The sequence below is a fragment of the Rattus rattus genome, chromosome 13, assembly GCF_011064425.1.
Source record: "Rattus rattus isolate New Zealand chromosome 13, Rrattus_CSIRO_v1, whole genome shotgun sequence".
Lineage (NCBI taxonomy): Eukaryota > Metazoa > Chordata > Mammalia > Rodentia > Muridae > Rattus > Rattus rattus.
In genome coordinates this window covers 64,007,404-64,029,892 of record NC_046166.1, presented here as the reverse complement: position 1 = coordinate 64,029,892, position 22,489 = coordinate 64,007,404, and the positions used below count along the sequence as shown (strand labels likewise).

The 22,489-nt window shown below is 46.2% G+C and overlaps 1 protein-coding gene across 1 annotated transcript; it reads left to right on the top strand.

Moving 5' to 3' along the window:
- Positions 1 to 1,715: 1,715 nt before the first annotated feature.
- Mrps31 (mitochondrial ribosomal protein S31) lies at positions 1,716 to 22,170 on the top strand. The gene is made up of 7 exons (XM_032918804.1): positions 1,716 to 2,063; positions 8,316 to 8,603; positions 13,537 to 13,695; positions 14,882 to 15,022; positions 17,490 to 17,563; positions 20,872 to 21,015; positions 21,790 to 22,170. The coding sequence occupies exons 1-7, from the start codon at positions 1,939 to 1,941 to the stop codon at positions 22,020 to 22,022; spliced, it is 1,164 nt and encodes a 387-aa protein (XP_032774695.1). The 5' UTR covers positions 1,716 to 1,938; the 3' UTR covers positions 22,023 to 22,170.
- Positions 22,171 to 22,489: the final 319 nt, after the last annotated feature.

Here is a 22,489-nt window from a genome sequence, read left to right as displayed (position 1 = left end):
TTTCATCGAGACAAGTTACTCCTCTGACTGGTGTGCCTTCTATCTCCCACCATGAGATTCCTGAGGAAACCCCATTCTTAAGTTCCATTATTTCAAACAATCTGAGAGTCAGTTTGAAAGACACAAATGTTACAAATATCGTTATATCTGCCAGCCCCAAGTTTCATGAGAGGATCAGGTTTTATATGGATGTCCCTCAGGAAATCCCTGTGAAAGGTAAAAGTTTTAAAGTTGTCCCCCTAGACACAAAGTTTAGAGCAGAACAGGTTAGGCCCCAGAATTGTATGTTCCAGGAAGCCTCTCATAGGGCTATAGAATAGGTAATTACATCGGCCTATTCAACAGCTTTCTCCCAGGAACTAGCTGATCATGAAGTTAGATTAGAATCTTAGAGAACAATCTTGAGAAGCAGGAAGCAGCTTCTCCCAGGAACTAACGGACCATAAAGTTAAACAATCTTGAGAAGCAGGAAGCTCCTCCTTGTGATTTTTCACTGGTATTTTCGACATTTTCCAATGACGCCCTCCCTACCCTCTTGGGTTGCAGTTTCTTCCTTTAAATTCCCCTTGTCTTAGCTACTGGTGGTCGAACGCCTGTGCCCCTGCGTGGGATACGAGTCTCAACCCCAGTGCACTGGTTCCTATTGATAAACCTCATGTGATTACAGCAAGGATGGTCTTGTGTGAGTTCTTGGGGGATCGTGTCATCCCGAGACTTGAGTGAGGGTCTCCCCGCTCTGGGTGTCTTTCACCTGTGAAAAAAACATTAAATGGTCTAGACTCAATGGGTCCATGCAGGTACTCAGTTTCCATTCAGAGATTCAACCAGAGAAACCAGGTCTGTCTCTGATTTCCAGGTTGTGGTGCCATAATTGACCATGTTAAAAACAAACAAAAACCGTGAATCTCTCCTCTTAAATGGAGTAAGAGCTATTTTATTCTGGAGCCATTTTTGAGTGGCCATGGCTCAGATATACAGATCTTGATTAACCCAGATTTCACATTCAAACATGGAAGCAGTTTCATTAAATATTTATAGTTTTACAGGACCAGGTAAACTATAAATCAAAACAAGGCTAAAATACATTTGATGGTATATCAGAGAAGTAGGTACAGCAAGATGGGGAAGCTTTTCTATAGGTCTACAGGCCTAAGATTCAAAAGGTTAGTTCCAACACAGAGGTGGCAAGTGATGGTGGTCGGGGTTTGGGGCAGCGCTAGAATCAGCCCAAACTAAGGTAATTAAATTAGTTTCTGGGCCAGCAACATCACAATCTCTCCAGAGATTCTAATGATTAGAACTACGGTTCTAATCAACCGATCCTACAGCTTCTTTTCGGGAGTTCTCATCCACAGTCCCCATTAAAAAAAGGCTCCAGCAACAATCATGACCCCTTAGTATTTTCCCTCATGCGCCGCCATCAATCTTGACAGCAAGTCTCTCTTTAATTTGCACTATTGTTGACTCAAATAAAATTATCTTGCTTATTTTGCAAATCCGTGGTATCGCTTACTTTCAATGCTTTGTTAAGGAGAAGAACTTGGAACGCCTAGCCCAGACCTTGACCAGGAGTAACTGTAAAAAAAAGACAAGCACTGCAGGCTCGCCCCGTCACTCGCGGAAGGGCAGGGTGTTCTGTCAGTTCTCTATTGCTCCAATCAGTTCAGTTGTTTATCCTGTTCACTTTCTCCGATTTGCATCTTTACCGATCCCTGACACTGAGTCCACCAAAGCGGAAACAGGCGGGATCCATCCAGTCAAAGATTCCGGAACGTAATTATTGGTATCTGTTTCCTACCGGAAGCCAAAAGGAGAGGAACATTGCAGGCGGAAAACATCTCGGGGAACATTTTTGGCAGAGGGACAAACTAGCTGCGTTGTGCTCGTCTTTGAGTTTGTGTTTCCGGTTGTGCTCTTGCTTGAGTTTGTTTTTACACGATGCTCCACAGAATTCCAGCGTTTATACGTCCTCGTCCTTTCTCGGGCCTCCCTTTGTCCTGTGGAAACAGGGAGGTCTCGGTGGCTGCGAGTGTGCTACCCGCGGCTGGGTCCGGAGCTGTCAGGTAAGGTAATTCAGAGATGTTGGCTGCGCCGGTCTTCCAGGACTCCCTTCCCCACTCCTTGACGCGCAGCGGTACTTTTTCCAGCCGCCTGGGGTTGAAACTGTAACCGTAAGCTCTTAGGATCGGTTCTTTTAAGTGTGGGCAAAAAGAAATCGTAGAAAGACAGATGACATGGCAAACAGCTATGACAACCTGTCTTGTCTCTTGTCCTGTGGTCTTTCTGATGCACGGCTTTCCTCATCATGCTTGCTGTTATCTATCTTTGTGCAGACTCCAAAAGAGAGGCCGTTCCCTTTCATTTTCTATGTTTCCCAATAATTTTTGATAGCCTCGTTAGTGGTTCCCTCCTTTATTCCTTGCTGTAGTAAAGTGCGTTTATGTCAGTTCCTGATGATGAGCTCCGAATAAAACAGCCCTGCCATTCTGGACAATAGTATACTTCCATCAAGGAGGTAATTCAAGTATAGTGAAGATTGCATAGGCGAGCACAGAGTTCGTCCTCTGAACAAATAACTGTAGCAGAGCAAATAGAGATGTCTCGAAGTTGTAAGAGGTTCGTGGTATCCTTTCTGGGCACTCCTGTTCTCAACACCTGCTGTGCTGAAGCAAGATAGCGGTGGACACAGAAAGGATCGATTCCGTGAGGGAGTCTGCACACACTAGAGTAAATAGGATGTGGCATCTGATAAAGTATTAGAGTGGTCAAAAGGAGCAACTTTTCCTGCTGATTGCCCTGGAGAATTGACAGAAGGAGAAAGATGTTTGAGAAAGATTTTAAAATATCTCAGCGTTTTTAAAATATAAAACAAACTTTTATTGTAGGAGCCTACGCACCGTGAAGGGTGAAAAAATGTGAAGTCAATCTCTGAGGGAAGCCATGTGGTATTGTTGGTTTGATGTTGGGGATTCGAAGTCAGGGTTTCTTGCTTGATAGCCAAATGATCTGCTACTCACATGAGCTAAGGGGAAGCTCGTAAGATATTCTCAAAAGTTCAAGTGAGCATTTAGGACAACGGTTTTATTATTTTATGTTAGGGAGCATGCATGGTTTTCCTGTAATACAGGTTATTCTTTTTTTAAATGTCATAGCACCCTTGAAAGGAAATGTAGTAAAGGTTATCACATGTCAAGGTACCTTCAACATTAACTTTCAGACATAATAAATCTTGAAAGGAAACGTTGTAGTAAAGGTTATCAGGTGTCAAGATACCTCCAACATTAACTTTCAGACATAATAGAGGATTTTTCCAAATTTGAGTTGTACCATATTGATATTATGAGAGATCTGTGTGTTGGTCATGACAATACTCCCTTTGTAACTTCTTTTTCACTCTGATTCTCAAGTGACTGATGACGTAGCCTCAGGCATTTTCATAAGCAAATTATATAGTTCAGAGTTGGGAAAATTTTTTGCATATATTAATAATCAGTTATTGTTAATTTGTGATTCGGAAAACAAACTGCAGTTGAATTACCTTGGGGTTAAAATGCAAATTCCCAAGCTCCGTTCCAGGTGTTCAACCCGGGAATCTCATGAATCCATTTCCTGTACACAGTAGCAATTCAGAGTCCTGAACCCTTTGGAGCAGCAGTTTCTCTTTTTGTAAAATGAGAATGTATTTTTGTAAGATGATAAGGATTAAGTAACGTAGCTACTCAAGAGAAGTCTTCTAACGAGTGACGCCAGCATCACTTGGGAACTTGTTTAAAATGTAAAATTTTTAGTTTCTCCTTGAAGGTATCAAAGTCAGAATCATGTGGTGGAACCAAAGAATCTACGTTTTAGCAAGTGGGATAGATAATTTCTGTGTGTTTTAAAGACTAAGAAACAGTACCCTAGCCATTATCATCCTAAAGGTAGAAACTGTTTACTGGACCCCACTGTGACTGCTCACCATACCACATGGTAAACCAATTGAGCCAGGAAACAAGGTGTTGAAAGCAACTGTAGATGAAAAGCCATGAAGAAGGTGGCAGGTTAAAGTATTTTTTATTTGCTGATGTGTAATTGTCATCTTGGAGTCTTACTGCCTTCATCTGCTAACATAAGCCTAGTCCTAGAAGCTTCTAGCCTCTGTACAATCTTATCTAGGCCTGGAATGTTTTCATCCCCCAAACTTACTGCTGCATAAGCTCACCCTTTCTTGTTCTTTCCGAACTCTGGCTGGCTGATTCAACTCAGCTGTTCTGGCACAAACTCAGCTCCAAGCTGACCGACTCAATCTGGCTTCTCTTTTGGCCTCTGACTGAATTGCTCTGCTTGGCCTCAAACTAACTCTGGCAGTCTTTTCTGATCTTCTCTTTCTCATTCTCTGGCTCATTTTATCTTCCCCTGTGTCTAGCTTGTTTCCTCTTCAGCCTGTCTCTCTAAAACTGCCTCCTCTCTCTACACTGATATCCTAAGTAGTTTCCCTCCTTTCTCTTTTTGTGAGAGTTGCTCATATCCTATTCTGTCAAATCTTTCTCTGATTCATCACTTTGCCTGTCACTCAATTAGACATCACTTTTAAACATGGCTGTTTCCTTCTATAAGCTAACTTTACCTTTATTGTTTAGGAATGAAGGTGAGTGCTAAGGACATGTCTGTGTTTCAGCCAGAGAGATTAAAGGTGTGTGCTAAGGGCAGAGCATAGTGTGATCAAATATCCTGCATCAATGGTTGATTCTTGTTCAAAGTTTATTTTGCCAAGAAGCTGATTTAGGTATGGTTTATATTAGAGATGGTAGAAGTCTGGAATAGGACATCATAAAAACCAAGAGCCTGAAGAGTCTTGTCTGCCTTGAAAGCCACCACAAAAGCTGCTACTAATCCACTTCAGAGGGCTTAGGTAACTGAGTCTGACATTGTGGTCTACTTGGTGTTGGCTTTCACTAGGCATCCTGGGTAAGGAAGTCCCTGCACCAAGGCCCTGAGAACCATTATGTGATGCCATGAGAATGAAGTCTGAGCTGTGTTAGAAACCCCAAGGTTTTGGAGGTCCCAAACCTGAGAGGCAGCTGCTGAAGAGAGCTGTGAGCAGAGGGAACTGTCCTGGAGAGAGCTATGTGTTGCAGACAGCAAAGCTGGAAGGGAGGAGCCGTCTACATTTCGTGATGTCAGACATGGAGCCACAGGATTTGCCGTTTGCCCTGCTGCTTTCCAGTCTTGCTTTAGTCCACTATGTCCTACTGAGGCCCACTCCTCCCTTTTGGAATAGTAATGTGTGTTCTGTGCCATTATATGTAGAAAAGATGTAGTTTGCTTTCTTTTCTAACTTTTCATTGATTCTTTGTCAGTTTCATATTATGTACCCCAGACCCACTCATCTGCACATCCCCTGCTCTCCACCCTCCACCCTTAAAACACACAAACTGACTCCAAAAACCAAAGCATAGGAAATATTTCACTGTGGAAGCTATGGTATGTCACAGTGTGTCCCACAGTGTGTCCCTCTGTCCACATATCTTCAGTCATTGTCTGGTTCAAGATCTCTGGCTTTTGTGACATCATCAATTTTAGATCATTGTGGGGACTCCTTCTGGTTATCCTGTTGTCGCCCTGTGTGGTGGAGCTCCTGCAGCTTTGGAGCAGCAGGACTGGCCCTTTCGCACGTCCCAACCATTTGCATATCCAGACTTTGATAAGAGTCAACTCAGAGCTCTGGGTCTGGGCCTGGGTGGCAGCTGAGCTGCTCGCCCACAAGCTCTCCAGCACTGCTGTGGCTAGCACTGGGCCTGGGTGGCAGCTGAGCTGGTCGTCCACCAGCTCTCCCTTATCTGCACCTCCAGGGGGAGCTCTCCACCACTGCTGTGGCTAGACCACCCAATGCCACCATCAGCAGGAGGCAGGGTCGGCTGGGGCCAGCTCATCTGCATCCACGCCTCCAGAGCCAGCTCCCCTGTGCTGCCCAGTCAGGTGAAGGGCCTGCTCTCCCAAGTGCTGCAGCCTGTGACAGGCTCTCCCGCTCTCACACACCCAGGGCTGGCTCACTCATGCCACGCCATCAGAGCCAGTTCCATTGTGTTGCCCAGATGAGGTGCAGACTCTCCCAAGTGCTACAGCCAGTGAGGGGGCAAGGCCAGCTCTCCCACTCTCATGACTCTGGAATCAGCTCTCCCAGCTACTGCAGGTGGCACAGAGGGAGGGAGAGGGCTACACACACACACATACACATACACACATACACACACACACACACACACACACACACACACACACCACCTCATGACACCTACTCCACCTCCACCTCTTGCCATATTAGTGGCAGGGCCAGCTCTCCAGCCCTCAGGGCTGGCCTACCCGTGCCCCCTCCATGAGAACCAGCTTTTTGAGCTGTCCTGCAGCTCAATGGACAATGGGCAATGGGCATGGCCAGTTCACCAGCTCCCATGCCCTCCTGACTGTCACAGGTGGTGAGCGGTGACGGGGGCATCACCCCGTGACAACACCACCTCATGGCAGATGAGTGAGTGCTGGAGCCAGTCTTCCACGTCCTCACCCTCAGGGCTGGCTCACCTGCACACCCTGGACCAGGGCCAGCCTACTGTGCTGCTCAGGCAAGGTGCAGAGCCCGCTCTCCTGAGCAGTGCAACCAGCAAGGGGCAGGGCCAGCTTACGCCCTGTCATGACCCTGGGCTCAGCTGTCCTGACTGCTTCAGGTGGCCATGGACAAGGCAGCCTCCCCAGGCCACATCATGGCAGACAAGTGGCTGGGCCAGCTCTCCTGAGTGCTGCAGGTGGTAGGGGACAGGGCTAGCCTTCCTGAGATCATAACCCTGTGGGAAGCTTTCCCGACTGCTGGGGGGAGGAGAAGGGGGAGCGCATCACCTCTGTATCTGTGCCACCCATGGCAGATGAGTAGCAGGGTCAGCGCTTCCACATCCACCACCTCGGGCTGCCTACCCACACCCCTGATGGCAAGAGCAGCTCCACTGTGCTGCCAGGGCCTGCTCTCCAGTGCTTTCACCTATGAGAGATCGGGCCAGCTCTCTAGAGCACTGAATCCGATGAGGAGCAGGGTCAGTTCTGCACAGCCCCTGGACATCCACATGGTCCTGGCTGCCCTGACCAGGGAGTCCAGTCTTCACATTCTATAGTGGTAATATGAGCTAATGATATGGATACTGACCCCTGCCGCTGTGTAGACACGGACTCAGACATGGCTCCGGGTGGCAGATTGGGCAGGAGTCTCACCATGGCCCCAGGTGGTGGGGCTGGCCACTCATAGCTCCTCTCCACCCTGAGTCTCCAGTTCCATCTCTGTAATGCACAAGCTGCTCCTCTTCCCTTTCTCTCCCTTCTGACCAGCACAGACTCTCACTGCAGGCTGGTCACACTGCTGGCAGCTCCCTGGGCAACACCCTTCGTCTGTGCTCTGTGGGAGGTGGCCTCCCTCAGTGGGCTAAAGGGCAGGTCTGTGGGGCATGCTCTCTGTCTGCCTTCCTCCTGTACTGCGATGCCTGGATTGCATTGGATATGATTTGATTTGATTTGATTTTTATGAGTCCTAGGCATAAGACACCAAAGATAATCAATCTTCACTAAAGATTCTCAAAGAGACTTTGGACTTTAAAACAGTGTAGAAACCATGAAAGACAACGGGAACTTTAAAAATTGGACTATATACACTTTGCATTATGATATGGCCATGAGCCTGTAGGGGCCAGGGAATGGAATATAGTAGTTTAGAATGAGAATCTCCCTGCAAGGCCCATATATTTGAAGACTTGGTCCCCAGTTGGCTGCACTTTGAGAGAGTAAGGCCTGTGCCACTTGCAGCTTGCTCCCTCTGCCTTGTTTTGCATTTGAGGACGCCATCACCCAGCATGCACCTGCTGGCTTGCCTGCCTCTTTCTCTGACTCTTCTTTGTCTGATGGCTCTTCTCCCTCTGGAATCAAAAGTCCAAACCACTTCCTTCTTCCATTAATTGCTTTTAGTCATGGTGTTTATCTTAGCCACAGGGAAGTCACTAAGACACCCGGCATGGTTACTTCTGGGTTTTCAGTTTCTTAGCTGTAGGAGGAGGATAATGGTGACCTTTGGAGTTGATGTGGGTGTGAAAAATTGTACACGAGTCTTGTCCAAGCAAGGCCCAGAATATGTGCTAACACAAGCTGCATGGCTTCCACTGTGGTTGCTAACAGTGGTGGAGAGCAAAAGGAAATGGAGAGGGTTTACATGGAATCCTTTTAAATGTAGAAGCAGGTTTTTCTGTTACTACTTTGTTATTTGTGAATTATATTTTTTGCTCTTCCTTTATATGTCATTTCAGGACAGAAAATACTATCCAAAGACATTTCTGCACTAGCAGATCCATCTGTAGTAAGAAAGATGACCAGTCTGTTCCAGCCAATGAAACTTCCCAGAAGGCAGAGGACAGCCAAGGCGAGGGAAAGGAGACTTTGAAGAAAAACCTGCTGGACGTTATTAAGGACATGAAAGTGGAACTGAAGACAGCAAATGTAAAAACAACAAAGCCGCGTGGCAGACAACCTCCTGCCCATCTGGAGACCGCAGTCGGCAGGCTTCAGAAGGCCCTGGGAGAGCCTCCAAGGAAGAGGTGAATCCAATTCCAGTCCGAATGCTCTTTGAGACTAATCTATGGTGTTCCAGTAAGCCTTTTCTTATAGTAAATAATCCGTTCAATTGTGGTACTCAGGAGACACTGAGACACCAATGCAGGAGACGTGGAGGGTCTTAAAGTTACTTGAAGTGTGTGTGTGTGTGTTATACTTATATATTTAAGCAACAACACAGTATTTGTCGTCAGGCATGGTGGCATATTCCTCTAACCCCAGCACTTGGGAACCAGAAACAGAGTATTGTGAATTTCAGGCCAGTCTAGATTACATAGGAGACCTTCTCTCAGAAAAACAATTATTACAAAAAATCAAAAATACACATGCATATATAAGTAGTTATGGACCTCATTTTGGCACACATATCTGTAATCCCAAACTCAGGTTGAACCCTGCAGACTGCAGAATTGTGAGTGTTAGGCTGGGTCGGGCTACATAGGGAACTGTCCCAAAAAACAGCAACAGGTAAGAGAGAGGCTTTTTAAAAAAAAAAAATCTACATGTGTTTGACTTGTTAAATGTGCAGTTGAAGTAATTTAAATGATGAAATGAGAGAAACCATTTGAAAGGTTCAGTAAGGTCATTTTAATGTGTGTGTTTTTTTTTTTTTATTGAGTCTTTGAGAATTTCATATGTGAGTACAATGTTTGTCCCCTAATCCTCTCAGTAACTCCTCCTAGATCCATCTATCTCTCCCATTTCCTCCTAACTCATACCCTCTTTTGAAAATAACCCACGGAGTCCAGTTTATGTGGCCCATACACTCTTGGGTGTGAGGCACGCCACTGGGTCATGGTCAGTGTACCAAGGGTGACACCCATAAGACAAGCGACTGCCCCTCCTCCAGCCGCCAGCAGCTGTGGGTAGCTTCTCACTGAGAGGCTCATGAGCCCTCTGTGCTGTGAAGCTGGCCACCCTGATTGTGTGCAGGTGCCCACAGCTGTTGTGAGTTGATGAGGACAGTGGCCCTGTCTTGTCCCACAGATGCTGTTTTGACTCCGGTCCTATCCACCCTCTGCTCTTCACAAGCTTCCCCCGATGCCCCACCCCATGGCCCCTGAGCTTTCTTAGCAGAGGGTGGTGACAGAGATGTCCACTTTGTGGCTGCCCACTCCACAGATGCTTTCTCTGCACTTTGACCAATTGTGTGCTAACCTCCTTCCACTTCATAAAGAAAGACCTCTCTAAGGAGGGTTGAGAGCTGCATTAATCTACAGGTATAAAGATGCAGATTTAGAAGGCAGTTTGATGTTATGTCCATTTAGCAAAATAATAGTACTGAGTTCAGCCTTAGGACCTATGAGCTGTTCAACCGTCGGTGCTTGGCTAGATTTACAGCACCAGGATGAGACCTTAACTCCCATCAGAAAGCAGTTGGTTACATCACGACTGCACCTATGATGGTTATTATTACCACCTACAGGTTCACAGACTGAAGGGACTGCTGATTAACCCCTCGGTAACCTATGTAGCACCTCCCACTACTGTGACCGCTAGTCATCAGGGAGGAGGCTGCCTAGTCAGTACTACTTGGTTTCTCCATGTCCTGGGACCCAGCCGTGTAGCAGTAAGGTCTTACCATCCAGTTCTGATGAGCAACCGGGAGCAGGGGCAACGGCCATATTGTTTTTGGGTTCACCAGGATATTCCTATGTAGGGTCAATGCCTCCTGTGTCCGCTCCCCCACAGAGCTCTGCCACTCAGGAAGACAGGACACTGGAAATTGACCACGCTTACCCCACGCTGTCACCAGGCAGGTGTCAGGCCGTAGAGCAGCCCTGGGACGACAAGGCTGGGGCAGTCAGATCCTCGGGCTCTTGGGCATCCAGATGCTGCTGGAAGCACAGGAGAGCTGAGAACGGAGTAGGGGCCCACAGGCTGCATCTGCCCAGGGGGAAGGGGGAGACTCTGGCTGTCCCAAGAGGATAGTCCTTGGCTTGATGAGTGTAGGCTTGGTGGTGACTGTGGCTGGGAGCGCAGAGAGGCCTTCTACGGGAGATTAGATGGCTGACTGTGTAGGAGAAGGGCTTCTCTGTGGCTCTCCACATCGGATCCTGAAGAAAAAGAGGTAGTCCATGGTTTTAAAGTGTTTATTGTCATGGCGGAAAGTGAATGAGTAAAACCTATTCCACTTCTTAGGGTGGGCCTGAGATTAAATACCTTTTGCTGGGAGAGTGTCCGGGAAGGAAAGTTCTTTGGCTAAGCCTCCAGGGCTTTAGGCACCCCATTATAATGGAGATCTGTCTTGAGCCTACCTGTGATGACATTCTCTACCTGTGGAGGGGCTTGGGACAATGCCCTTACATGACTGATGGCCACAAATCTGTGGAGGGCTGTGACTAGTGACCGGCCTGGTTTCCTGGGAGTCAGGTGAAATGCCTTCTGTCCCTTTCAGGGTCACTAGGGTTTCAAGCCTCTGCCCAACCAAGAACCAGCTGCCTTTCACCGTCCCACACCCCTACAATAAGGTATTTTTACAATTGTTTTCCAATCAGCTATGAAGAAGACAAGCATGAAGTATAGGTTGCTTCATAAGGCCTTTCAGGGCTTTGCTCTGCTTTTCTACGTCATTTTTAAACTTTATTTCACCGTCTGTAGAGCACAGGTGTGCTCTGCCTTCCCACGAATCTGGAGGTCACAGGGCAATTGGCTTTGGGGTTGGTTCTTCCTTCCGCTGTGTTTCTGAGGTCAGGTCTTCCTTATTTCTGCCTCAGTGCTGTTACTGCCCTTCAGGCTGTTGGCCAAGTCTCCTGTCTGCTCTCACTGGCCCTAGGAACACTGGGACTGCTGATGTACATAGCCACATCCGGCTTTTTCACGGGTTCAGGCAACCAGTTCAGGTCACCAGGCCAGGGCGGCAAGAACTTTTATCTCCAGAGCATCTCCCTGGCCTCTACTTCTCTACATTAAAAAGTAATAAATTGTTGCCTAGGAAGCGCAAGGCCATGGGTTCGGTCCCCAGCTCTGAAAAAAAAGAACCAAAAAAAAAAAAAAAAAAAAGTAATAAATTGTAATTGTTTTGATTTTAGTAATTTGGGGGGATTTTTTGAGAAAATGTCTCATGTACCCCACACCGGCCTCAGACTTTCTTTGTAACAGAAGGTGAGTGTGGCTCCTGTCTCTGCCTCCTGTGTAATGGGCATGTGCAGCGTCCTTACCCCTTCTGTGCTCTAAAGGGCCTGCAGTTAGGGGTGGACCGTGCACTGTCCATTGCTGTATTGCAGACACATCTGGGAACCCTCCGCAGCTGGTCCAGGAGGAGGCTGGGGCAAGACTGGAGAATGGGGTGCGCTTGTTCTGAGTCTGAAGAAAAGCTCTTTCATTTACCCCTGGCACTTTAGTTTTTATTTTGAGGGAGTATCTCACTCTCACAGTTACCCATGGTAGCCTTGCAATCACTTTGTAGCCCAAACACAGCAAGCAGTGTCCCAGCTTCCAGAGTAATCTCCACTGGGATACAGGCCTAGCCCTGGCCAGGTCTCTCCCTCCTCCTCTCCCATCTGTCCTGGAATCCAGTGTCAGCACACTTGGGTCACAAGAAAAGCCTGGGTGACCAGTGCTTAGTACTGGGAATGCATTTGCCATGAGAGCTTCATAGCCTGACTTGGATCCTCAGGGAAAGGTCCTGTTTTAAAAGACTTATTTATTTTTATGTATGTGAGTACACTGTCACTGTCTTCAGACACACCAGAGTATTGGCACTGTAGTAATTGCTCCACACAAGACCGAACTTCCTTCCCTCCCTGCCTCCCCCCCTCCTGTTCTCCCTCCCTGCCCCCTTCCCTCCTGTCCTCCTGTCCTCCCTCCCTGCCCCCCCCCTCCTGTTCTCCCTCCCTGCCTCCCCCCTCCTGTCCTCCCTCCCTCCCTGTGTATTTCAGAGCTCACTAATATTGCTACGATGGCTGCATTACAGATTTCCCTAAAACACACTCTCATAAAATAACCATCTTCATACTCAGAGAGTTTGGGCCAGCCGAGAAGACGAGTTTCAGCTGCATGAAGTCACCTGAAGGTCACTCGTTGTCCTCACTCACTCAGGTTGATGTTGGCTCTCGGCTGAGCCGTAGCTGCTGCTAGAAGCAGAACTATACATGAGCTGTTAGGCTGCTTTGGCCTTTATAAGACCGGCGGCTGGGGACCAGGGACAGGTGTCTCAGGAGAATGCAGCAGAGGGAAGATTGTTTTTAATGACCCAGCGTTAGAGTTAGGTTGACTGATGCCGTCATTCATGTTGGTGTATATGTGTTTGCTTATCTTTTTAAATCACAGAAACTGCTTTAAAAAAAAATAAAGGACATCGGGCTGGAGAGATGGCTCAGCGATCAAGAGCACTGACTGCTCTTCAGAGGTCCTGAGTTCATTTCCCAGCAACCACATGGTGGCTCACAACCATCTGTAATGGGGTCCAATGCCCTCTTCTGGTGTTCTTCTCAGTTCTTTGTGCTGAGACAGGATCTCCCTGTGTGGCCTGGTCTAGCCCTGAACTCGTGGTCCTTTCGCCTTAGCCTTTGAGTACAGAGACTCTAGTGTGAAACACCATGCCGGGCTGCCCTGCGTATGTATCAGCAAGTTTGTGTGAATTTAGACTTTACTGTTTCACCGTTTCTATATTCCCAGTGTCTAAAGCAAGATGCTTTTATATGTGAAGTATACGTAATGGATATTTGTGATCCTAGTAGGCCTGTGGCTGAGGCAGGAGGTTGTAGGTTATAGGCCAGCCTCCTGAGACCCTGTTCAAAACAAACAAACAAACAGCAAAACCACCAAGAACAGTATTGACTGTTTGAAACTCCTGCTTTTGATGGAAACTGAACAATTTTTAATGAGTTTTCCTCCCCACATTGGTTCTCTTTTCACCACACTAGTAACGTGCTAATCAGTTCTGCTGTTTCTTCCTTTCGTTTTCTTTTGTAGAAATGAGTTCCTGAGTCCTGAGTTGGTGGCAGCGGCATCTGCTGTTGCGGATTCTCTGCCTTTCAACAAGCAGACGACCAAGTCAGAGCTGCTCAAGCAGCTGCAGCAACACGAGGAGGAGTCAAGGGCTCAGACAGACAGACAGAAGCGCAGGGTTAGGTCAGTGGGCCGGAGGTGTTGCTTGGGGGCAGCTTTCTTTTGGCGGGTGAGTGGTGCACATCTGGTTTACATATAAAATCCACCCCGTGGGCCAGCGAGATGGCCCAGAAGGAAAGGCGCTTACTGCCAAGCCTGATGACCTTATACCTACAGCCCTCGGGACTGAAGGAGAGAGCTCACTCTGTGAGCTGTTGCTGACCTCCACATACACTCGGTGTCATGCGTGTGCCTATGAACATGTACACCTCACATAACGATGAAATGTAAAACATCCACCCCATAACACAACATAAACTCGGCCATCTCGCCGGCTCCTGTTTGACTGAAGTGAGTAAGATGGTTTCTCTTAGAACATTAGTTTTTCTCAGTTAAGCAGTCTGCGGGGTTTGCTCAGTGTGTGCTGTCTCCTTTTTTCTTAGGCTGAGCCGAGCTTTTCCACATACTCTTTTCCTTTAAGAAACTATTTGAGACGTTTGTGTCTGAGTGTATATCTGCCCCATGTGTGCGTGCGGAGCCTGCAGTCAGAAGAGGGTATTGGAGGAAGAGGTGGAGTTGTAGGAGGTTTGAGTTGTGTGTGGGTGCTGGGAATGGAAAGCCCAGGTCTCCTTTGAAAGCAGCAAGAATTCCTAACTGCTGGGCCATTTTCTAGTCCCACGCATGGGACCTTTTTATCTCTTTGTTAATTTATGCCATGCTCCGCTGCTTGCTGCCCTGAGGTCATGGAGACTGGCAGTGCTTCACTCAGGAGGAATCTGAATCGCCTGTCCTGGGGAGCACGGAGAGGCGGATCAAAGAGTACACTCTTACCTAGACTGTCACATGACTCATGCTATGCGACAGCAAATAGAGACCCATTTTCAATTTTAATGTAACTGGCAACGTAGGTCATAGGTACAAGTATGCTTGGTTGTGTTTTCCTGTCAGTTTCTGTGGATATTAATTTTGTAACTGACATTTTCATCTTTCAAGTAAAGATTTCTTAAGAGTATATTTTAAATGTTGGAGACATGCATCTTAATGCCTGTGTCACATGAGTGTAAGCATGTGACCTCGTTTGCTCATAAATCTTTATGCTCTCATTGGAGCATAAAGTGAAGTAAGAATTAAGTGGCAATGTCTCCTGTTAGGAAAGGTTTGCAGCTCTAGTGCCCCTAAGATCCCTAATCTCCTGACCTTGTTATTTCAGCTTCACTCAAATAATATCGAATATGAAAATTGCCAAATCCCCTTCGATGAGAGTTAATACAAGACCACAGCACCAGATTCAGTTTGACGAAGAAGTGGACAGTTCGCTTAACGAGGAGAAGCCAACTAATTTCAGAAGGAGGTATTTAGGCTCTGCAATCTGCTGGCGTTTGTTTGTATAGTTTTATTTTTATTCTAATTGTAATCTTAATTTATTCTGGATGTTATTACTGATAGATCCACGATCCCCTGTGGATACCTAGTTAGGGTTTCTGTTTCTGTGATAAAATGCCATGACCAAAAGCAACTTGAGGAGGTAAGGATTTATTTCCTCCTACACTTCAGGTTATGGGATTACTGGGAGAAGTCAGGGCAAGAACTCTAACAGGAGCCTAGAGGCAAGAACTGCAGCAGAGACCATGGAGGGCCACTGCTCACTGCTTGGTCACCCCAACTCGTTCAGTCTGCTCTGTTGTTTAACCCAGGACCACGTGCTCAGGGGTGGCACAGCCACTGTGAACTGGGCCCTCCCACATCAATCATCGATTAAGAAAATACACCAAGGTTTGCCCACTGGCCAGTCAGATTAGGGCATTTTCTCAAGGTTCCTCTTCCAAAATGACTCTAGCTTGGATCACGTTGACATAAACTAGCCAGCACAGGTGTCTTCTCTGAAATTCCACCTGAGACTCATCACTTAATAAGCTATGGGTATGCATATTAGTGCATGTGGGGTCCCTGAGGCGCCACTGCAGGCAGTGATCTGCAAAGGGTAAAATGGAAACCTGCTGCAGACCGAGCCTGGGGAGGCCGCTGCCAGGCAGCTCATTGTTGCATATGGGAAACAGGACAGGCTGGGAAGAGGTTTCCAGGCAACAATCAGTCTAATTCCAGGTGCACAGTAAAGCTTCAGTTGTGACTGCATAGAAACTCGGTTACAAAGTACATGTGACCACAAGGGTGGCAGTGGTTAGCAGGCCATAAAGCTTGTGACTTCTGCCCTAAGGTTGGGTAATGGCCTAGGGAGGGAAAAGTCTGGGATAATCATTCTAGTGAATTTGGGTGAGATCTGCCTCTACAAGTAGCAAATAGGTCACCAGGTCATTAAAATCCACCTTGGCTTTCCTTATGGAACACAGGCATTTATCTCCTGCACTGAGGAGACACCCCTGTGTGATTAACATTCCTGGGTCTCTCGGTGCTTCTCTGTGAGTGTAAGGACCTCTGAGCCCATGACACATGCAGTGTTGGGTGTAAAGGTTTGCCCAGGCCGAGCTGGACTTACTGTGTCATTTCCTACATTACTGACTTTTAAGGGAGACTGAAAAGCTGGTTGGGATTTATACAGGAAGTACAAGTAGTTAACAGTCATTTTAAATGGTTGTTTGATTACTAAAATGATTTAGTGTTCTTAACATATTGAATGAAGCGGCAACTTACTAGAGCCCACATGATAGATGGAAAGAACTGACTCTCACAGTTGCCCTGACCCCACATGTGGACCGTGGCAATGGCAGGCACGCACACACATGCACACATGCATATACTTGCACACACGCACACACATGCAGGGGAGGGAGAGAGGGAGACTGAGGCTTAGAGAGACTTGCATACACACATACAAAATAAAAACATAAATAAAAGTAAAAAAATAAAAGTAGCAGGCATGGTGGTACATGTTGGAGTCTGAAGCAGAAGGAACTCAGTTTGAAACCAGTGTGGAATCCACACTGAGGTTGTATTGGTTATTTTTCTGTTGTGATAAAATCCCACGACCAAGACAATATCCAAAGAGTTTGGGCTGTAGCTCCACCATGACAGAGCAGAGACATGGCAGCTAGAGCAGGAAGCTAAGGGGTCACAACTTGAATGACAAAGCCCCAAACGGAGAGAAGGAACTGAAAGTGGAACCAAGTCACCAATTCTCAGGTCTAGCCCCAGTAGGAAGGCTACATCACTGTCCCAGACAGCGCCACCAGCTGGACATGAAGTGTAGAATACAGCAGCCAGTGGGGATCATTCCCATTCAAGCCACCACAGGTGCTCTGGCTCAGGAAATACAGAGGTGAAAACAGCAGCAGAAGAGAAACGTTAAAAAGTAAGAGGGACAGAGAGGCTTCTCGAGACGGTGTTAGGGGTGACAGAGGACAGTAACAGAGGGAGCCAGGTTCTCCCTAATGGGACTGAACAGCAGTTAAACTGCAGATTGATTGCTTCATACAGTACAGCGTTTTATCCGTGTCTTCCAGCAATATAATTCATAATTAAATTTGCACTATTTTCTGTCCTCAAGAACAAATGTTTACCAGCTTCTGTTCTTGCATAATATTATAACCTACAACACTGAATTTTCTAGAACTTTCAGTTGAGTACTTTGAAGATTAAACTTAGCTGGTTTGTTGTATTATGAAGCAAAAATTCAAGGGCATGTGTTCTTTTCTACTTAGGAGTCCTGAAGTCACAGCAGTGTAGCTTGAAATGTCTGATGCGGTCAGCATGATTATCTCTGATTGATTGTCTCAGACACATTTTTGCCTTAAGTAGTTTGTGTTAGCATTTTACAGATATATTGTACTAAGATGTGTTTTTTTTAAATGTTTTTGTCTTAGGAAATGTTTGTTCAAGGGAAAAAGACTTTCAATTTTTGACGTTAAGGCGTTTGACGACGAAGCACCTGAACCAGGTTTGTTAAGAAGAGAACAGCACTGCTCCGAGTGGGGGAGTTCTGTCTTTGAGAAACGGTCCTGGAGTCCTGCTGTCCTGGTGTCCTGCTGTCCTGCTGTCCTGCTGTCCTGGTGGTATAACACTGGGCATCTGCGTTTTTATCTTTCTTCCTGTCATGGCTCTAGATCTTGCTCATGAATAAAACTGCTGATTTGGGTCCTGCTTCCCCCTGGAAATGTCGCATTCTGTGGGACCCTGAGGGATCAATGCTGTCAGATGAACAAGCCAGAGCTGTGGGTTGACTGTGGCTCTTGGTTAGAAAGAATTCTTCAGCCGCCATTTGCAGTGTAGCCCACTGCTGTTGCATGAAGGTCACTGACCTGTTTCTGCTTTTGAGCAGCGTGCTACCCAGAGCAGGAGAGACACCATGAATTCATGAAAGAGAATGCTCTCTTCCTCCTGGTTCATTGGCTGCTTGTCAGTCTTTTAAAGCTAACTTGGTTTCATTGATTCTTTATATTGTTTTTGTTCATTTCTGAAATGTGAACATCAGCTCTGATTTTGATTATTTCTTCCCACCTATTTGTGGGGTGTTGTTATTGCTTTCCCACTGCCTTCGGGCCATCATTAAGCCATTGATTTGAGACCTCAGAACTTCTTATGTAGGTGTTTAGTTCTGTGTCTGCACTGGCTTCAGTACGTCCTGTGCCTTTGCGTTTTCTTTATCGCCCAGCTCTAGGAATTTGTGAATTTCCTTTCTGATTTTCCTTTCCAGTCTTTCTATATGTGTTGGACTTGTTTTGTGTCCTAATTCATATTAGGACAAACACATGATGTGCTTTGGAGAAATGGCTGCTGGGAAGAATGAGTGCTCTTTACTGTGTGGGTGCAGTGTTCAGTGGGTCTCTTGTAGGCCCATTTGACTTAAGATTTTGACTTTTGTTTTTTCCGGATGATCACTCCATTGGTGAGAGTAGAGTATTGAAATCACACACTATCCCTGTGTGGAATCTATCTGTGTTTTAAGCTCTAACTAACAGTCTTTCTGTTAGGAAATTGAGTGTTCTTGTGTTTGGTTAGTATATGTTTAAGATTATAATATCCTCCTGGTAGATTTTTTTTGGTTTCAAGTTTTATTTCGTCAAGTATTAGAATAGTTATGCCTGCTTTTTCTTGGTTCATTTGCTTGGAATGCTTTTCAGTCCTTTACCCCAGTGGTATCTACTGGTAATGGTGACGTGTGTTTCTTGGCTTAGGGCTGTTGGAATGGAGGGAAGGTGATTTTGGGGGTCTCTGGAGGGTCGCTGATTTTAGATCTAGTTATTAGTCTTTCTATTATGAAATTGGATTTTCTTGTGTTTGGTTGCTACTATCCTGGCTAGTTTTCTGTCAAATTGCCAACAATTTAGAGTAATTTGGAAAGGCAGATGCCAAATAAGAAAATGTCTTTATCAGATTGACCTGTGAGCAGATTATGGGGTGGGAGTTTGCTTTGTTTGTTTTTGGTTTTTTGTTTTGTTTTGTTTTTTGATCAATGATTGATGTGGGAGGGCTGGCCCACTGTGCCATTCCTGAACAGGACATCCTAGGCTGGGCAAGCCGTGAGGAGCAAGCCAGTGAGCAGTGCTGCTTCCAACATGGCCTCCGCAGCGGTTCCTGCCTCTAGTTCCTGCCCTGACTTCCCTGGATGTTAGCTCACCTTCTGCAAGGTGGAACAAACCCTTTCCTCCCCAGGTTGCTTTTGGTCATGGTGTTTTATCACAGCAATAGAAACCTTAACTAAGGTAGAACCAGTCTGGTCTGGTAAGACCCAAAGAGTGGGGAGGCCAGGAGCACATGGTAGTCCCTGGCAAGCCGTACAGTCCGTAGGCTGGAGGGGGCCAGGAAGGGGAGGCAGTTCCTGGCACACATCAGTCAGGGTGACCAGATGAAGGGAGGGCAGTTACCCGGTCTCTGTCTCCACTCCATGTGGGGTGCATAGCGGGAGAGATCCAGGTAGAAGGTGGTCTTGTTTTTTAACTTTTTAATTAATTCAGATTGTTTTGCCAAAGTGGCTGTACCACTTTATGTTACCATTAGAATGACTGGTGAGGGTAGGATGTGACTCATCCCTGAAGGATGCGACTACGGCGTGTAAGATGGTGGGACACAGCCACTACTGTCTCACCTTACCCGAGGGGTTGCTGGTGAAGATTAAATGTATTAATAAATGCTCAGCGCCCATTTTTTTTTTTTCCTTCTCTCCATATGGTCTCTTATAGCTCAGGCTCTCGGTCATCAAGAGTGACCTTAAACTCTGATCCTCCGGCCTCTGTAGGAGGCACAGAGGTCCTTGTGCTCACAGATAAACGCCAGGGAAGCCAGGGCTGGTGATTAATGGCCTGGTGAGGTGTGTGCTCTCTGTGAGGCTCGAGCTCACCAGCTCCTCTCCCAGACCCTGTCATGGGCTTGTTTTCCCGGTCAGTCTATAGAGCCTGTCTTCGTGGAGGACATCTGATGTCATCAGTCTACAGAGCCAGTCCTTACAGAAATGTCACACGTGCTTTGCAGAGAGTCCAGATGTAGTCATGTCTTAAGCTTTGTTGTATGCACAGGATTGAGTTATCACCAGAAAACTTTTTTCCAGTTTGTGCTGTCCTTAAATATGCCTGAAATGAACTGCCTGAGGTCAGACTGTCTGAACCAACCCCAGCTACTGTGTCCTGTAAAACCAGACTTCTTGCCTCCCGCTGATTGACCCTCTGCTGGCTGAGATGTTGGCAGATCCCCTGGCACCTGTCTCTCCCATGCTGTGGTTACAGACGTTTACCACTGTGACCCTCTTTGTCATTATTATTACTGATTTTTTTCTTTTATATTTTTTTTAGGGTAATGGTGCTTACAGAATTTCATGTAACCCAATTTGGCCTCATTCTCTCTTTGTAACTGCAGAGACTCCTGGTTCTTCTCAGCCCAGCTCATAGACAGTACCTCATTGCCATCACTGGTGACTAATTTAAATCAAAACCACATATATTCATCCACTCAGCCTGGCACACCAGTAATTCCCTCAGGAGACTAAGGCAGGAGGACCTACAGCCTACAGAGAGAGGCTCTGTCTCAAAAGCAAATCAAAAGCATCCAATTCATAAAACCATTCTTAAATGCAAATTCTTTCTTTTCCATTAGAGGTGGTAATAATAACCTGGCATGGTTGCTCCTTCTCTGTGTGGGATGCTTGGAATCACACTTGTGTGGTCAGGCTTGGTGACCGGTGCCAGTAATTACATTTTAAAGATATTACTTACATTTTCTGTCACTTATTTTTTTTTTCTTTTAATCCCGTAGAAGCAGCACCTTCTCTCTGGGAGATAGAATTTGCTAAGCAATTAGCCACAGTAAGCGAACAGCCATTTGGGAATGGGTTTGAGGAGATGATACAGTGGACAAAGGAGGGGAAACTGTGGGAGTTCCCCATTAACAATGAAGCAGGTAAGAGTTACTTCAGAAGCTCAGAGCAGTCCCCACCAGCGCTTGTGTGGGAAGGTGTTCTGTTTTAGAGGGGCATAGGTGCATATGTGGGTCTCAGAACACTATTGGTGTCTGGGAAGAAATCTATCAAGTTATCTCAAATTGTTTTAAAGATGACAAGGGTTTGATTCAACTCTAGATATTTGAAAATAACAGTAAAAGAGTAAAATTATGTGTGAAAATGTATCGTCAGGCTCTGGGATGTAGTTCAGTCAGTAGAGGGTCTAGTACACCTGAGGTCCGGGGCTGGACCCCCAGGACCTCATAACTGGGCCTGGTCCCTCCATGGGAGATGGGAGAGTCAGAGTCTGTAGCTGTCCACGGCTGCAGGGCTCACAGACAGAAGGTTGAGGGCAACCTTGGATGCCGTCCTCACCTTTCACCGTGTTTTCAGTCAGTTTGTGCTGGTCTACTGCTGGGTGTCAGGCTACGACCCCGAGGATTCCAGCAGTCCTCCTGTCTTGCCTCCCATCTCTGTAGGGGCTGCACTGGGATTATAGAGGTTTGCTCTGCTGGGTCTTCATCCTAAGGATCACCTGAGGCCATCAGACTTGTGCAGCAAGCCATCTCCCCAGCTTTTTATATCCACACTCACATTTTCTTTGGTTGTTGTTGTTAAACTGCTGGCTAAACTAGGTCTCATTCCGAATTTTATTCTTCTGTGTGATGCCTTATTAACTTTACAACATAGGCTTTATGTCCACAACTGTGTTACTTTTTTGTTTTATTTCCCAGGTCTTGATGATGATGGCTCAGAGTTCCATGAGCATATATTTTTGGAGAAGCACCTGGAGGATTTCCCCAAGCAAGGACCAATTCGCCTGTTCATGGAGCTGGTGACCTGTGGCCTCTCGAAAAACCCATATCTGAGCGTTAGACAGAAGGTCGAGCATATAGAGTGGTTCAGAAATTATTTTAATGAAAAAAGAGATATTCTCAAAGAAAATAACATTCACTTAACATCATGAGGAAAAATTTTTATTTAAACTGTTGAAAATGTATATTATAGCTAAATAAAAATTTTATCAAAATTCTGTGTTGATTACTGTACCTGATGTGACGCAGATAACTGTGAAATTACTTTTAACCTGAAATACATTCGTATTATCTACCTGAGAACTAGCAATACATCTAAGACGAGTCTACCTTTCTTATTTAGGTGATTATGCTTCTTTGAGGTCTATAATTGTTAGCGGTGAAGCCGATTAACATCAAAATCCGTGTGTAATTCCTTCATTTTATCATAACAAAATACCAGACTCAGGCTAATGTTATGAGAACAAAAGCTTTTCTAACACAGCATAGTACAACCTTTGGTAAGGCTTCATCCCAAATGCAGGACCACGCGTGGGAGGAACAGCTCGCCCCGGTACCCAGGCTGGAAGGGAAGCCTTCCAGCCCCTTCTGAGGGCAGAGTTCCAGTGACTGCTGGCCC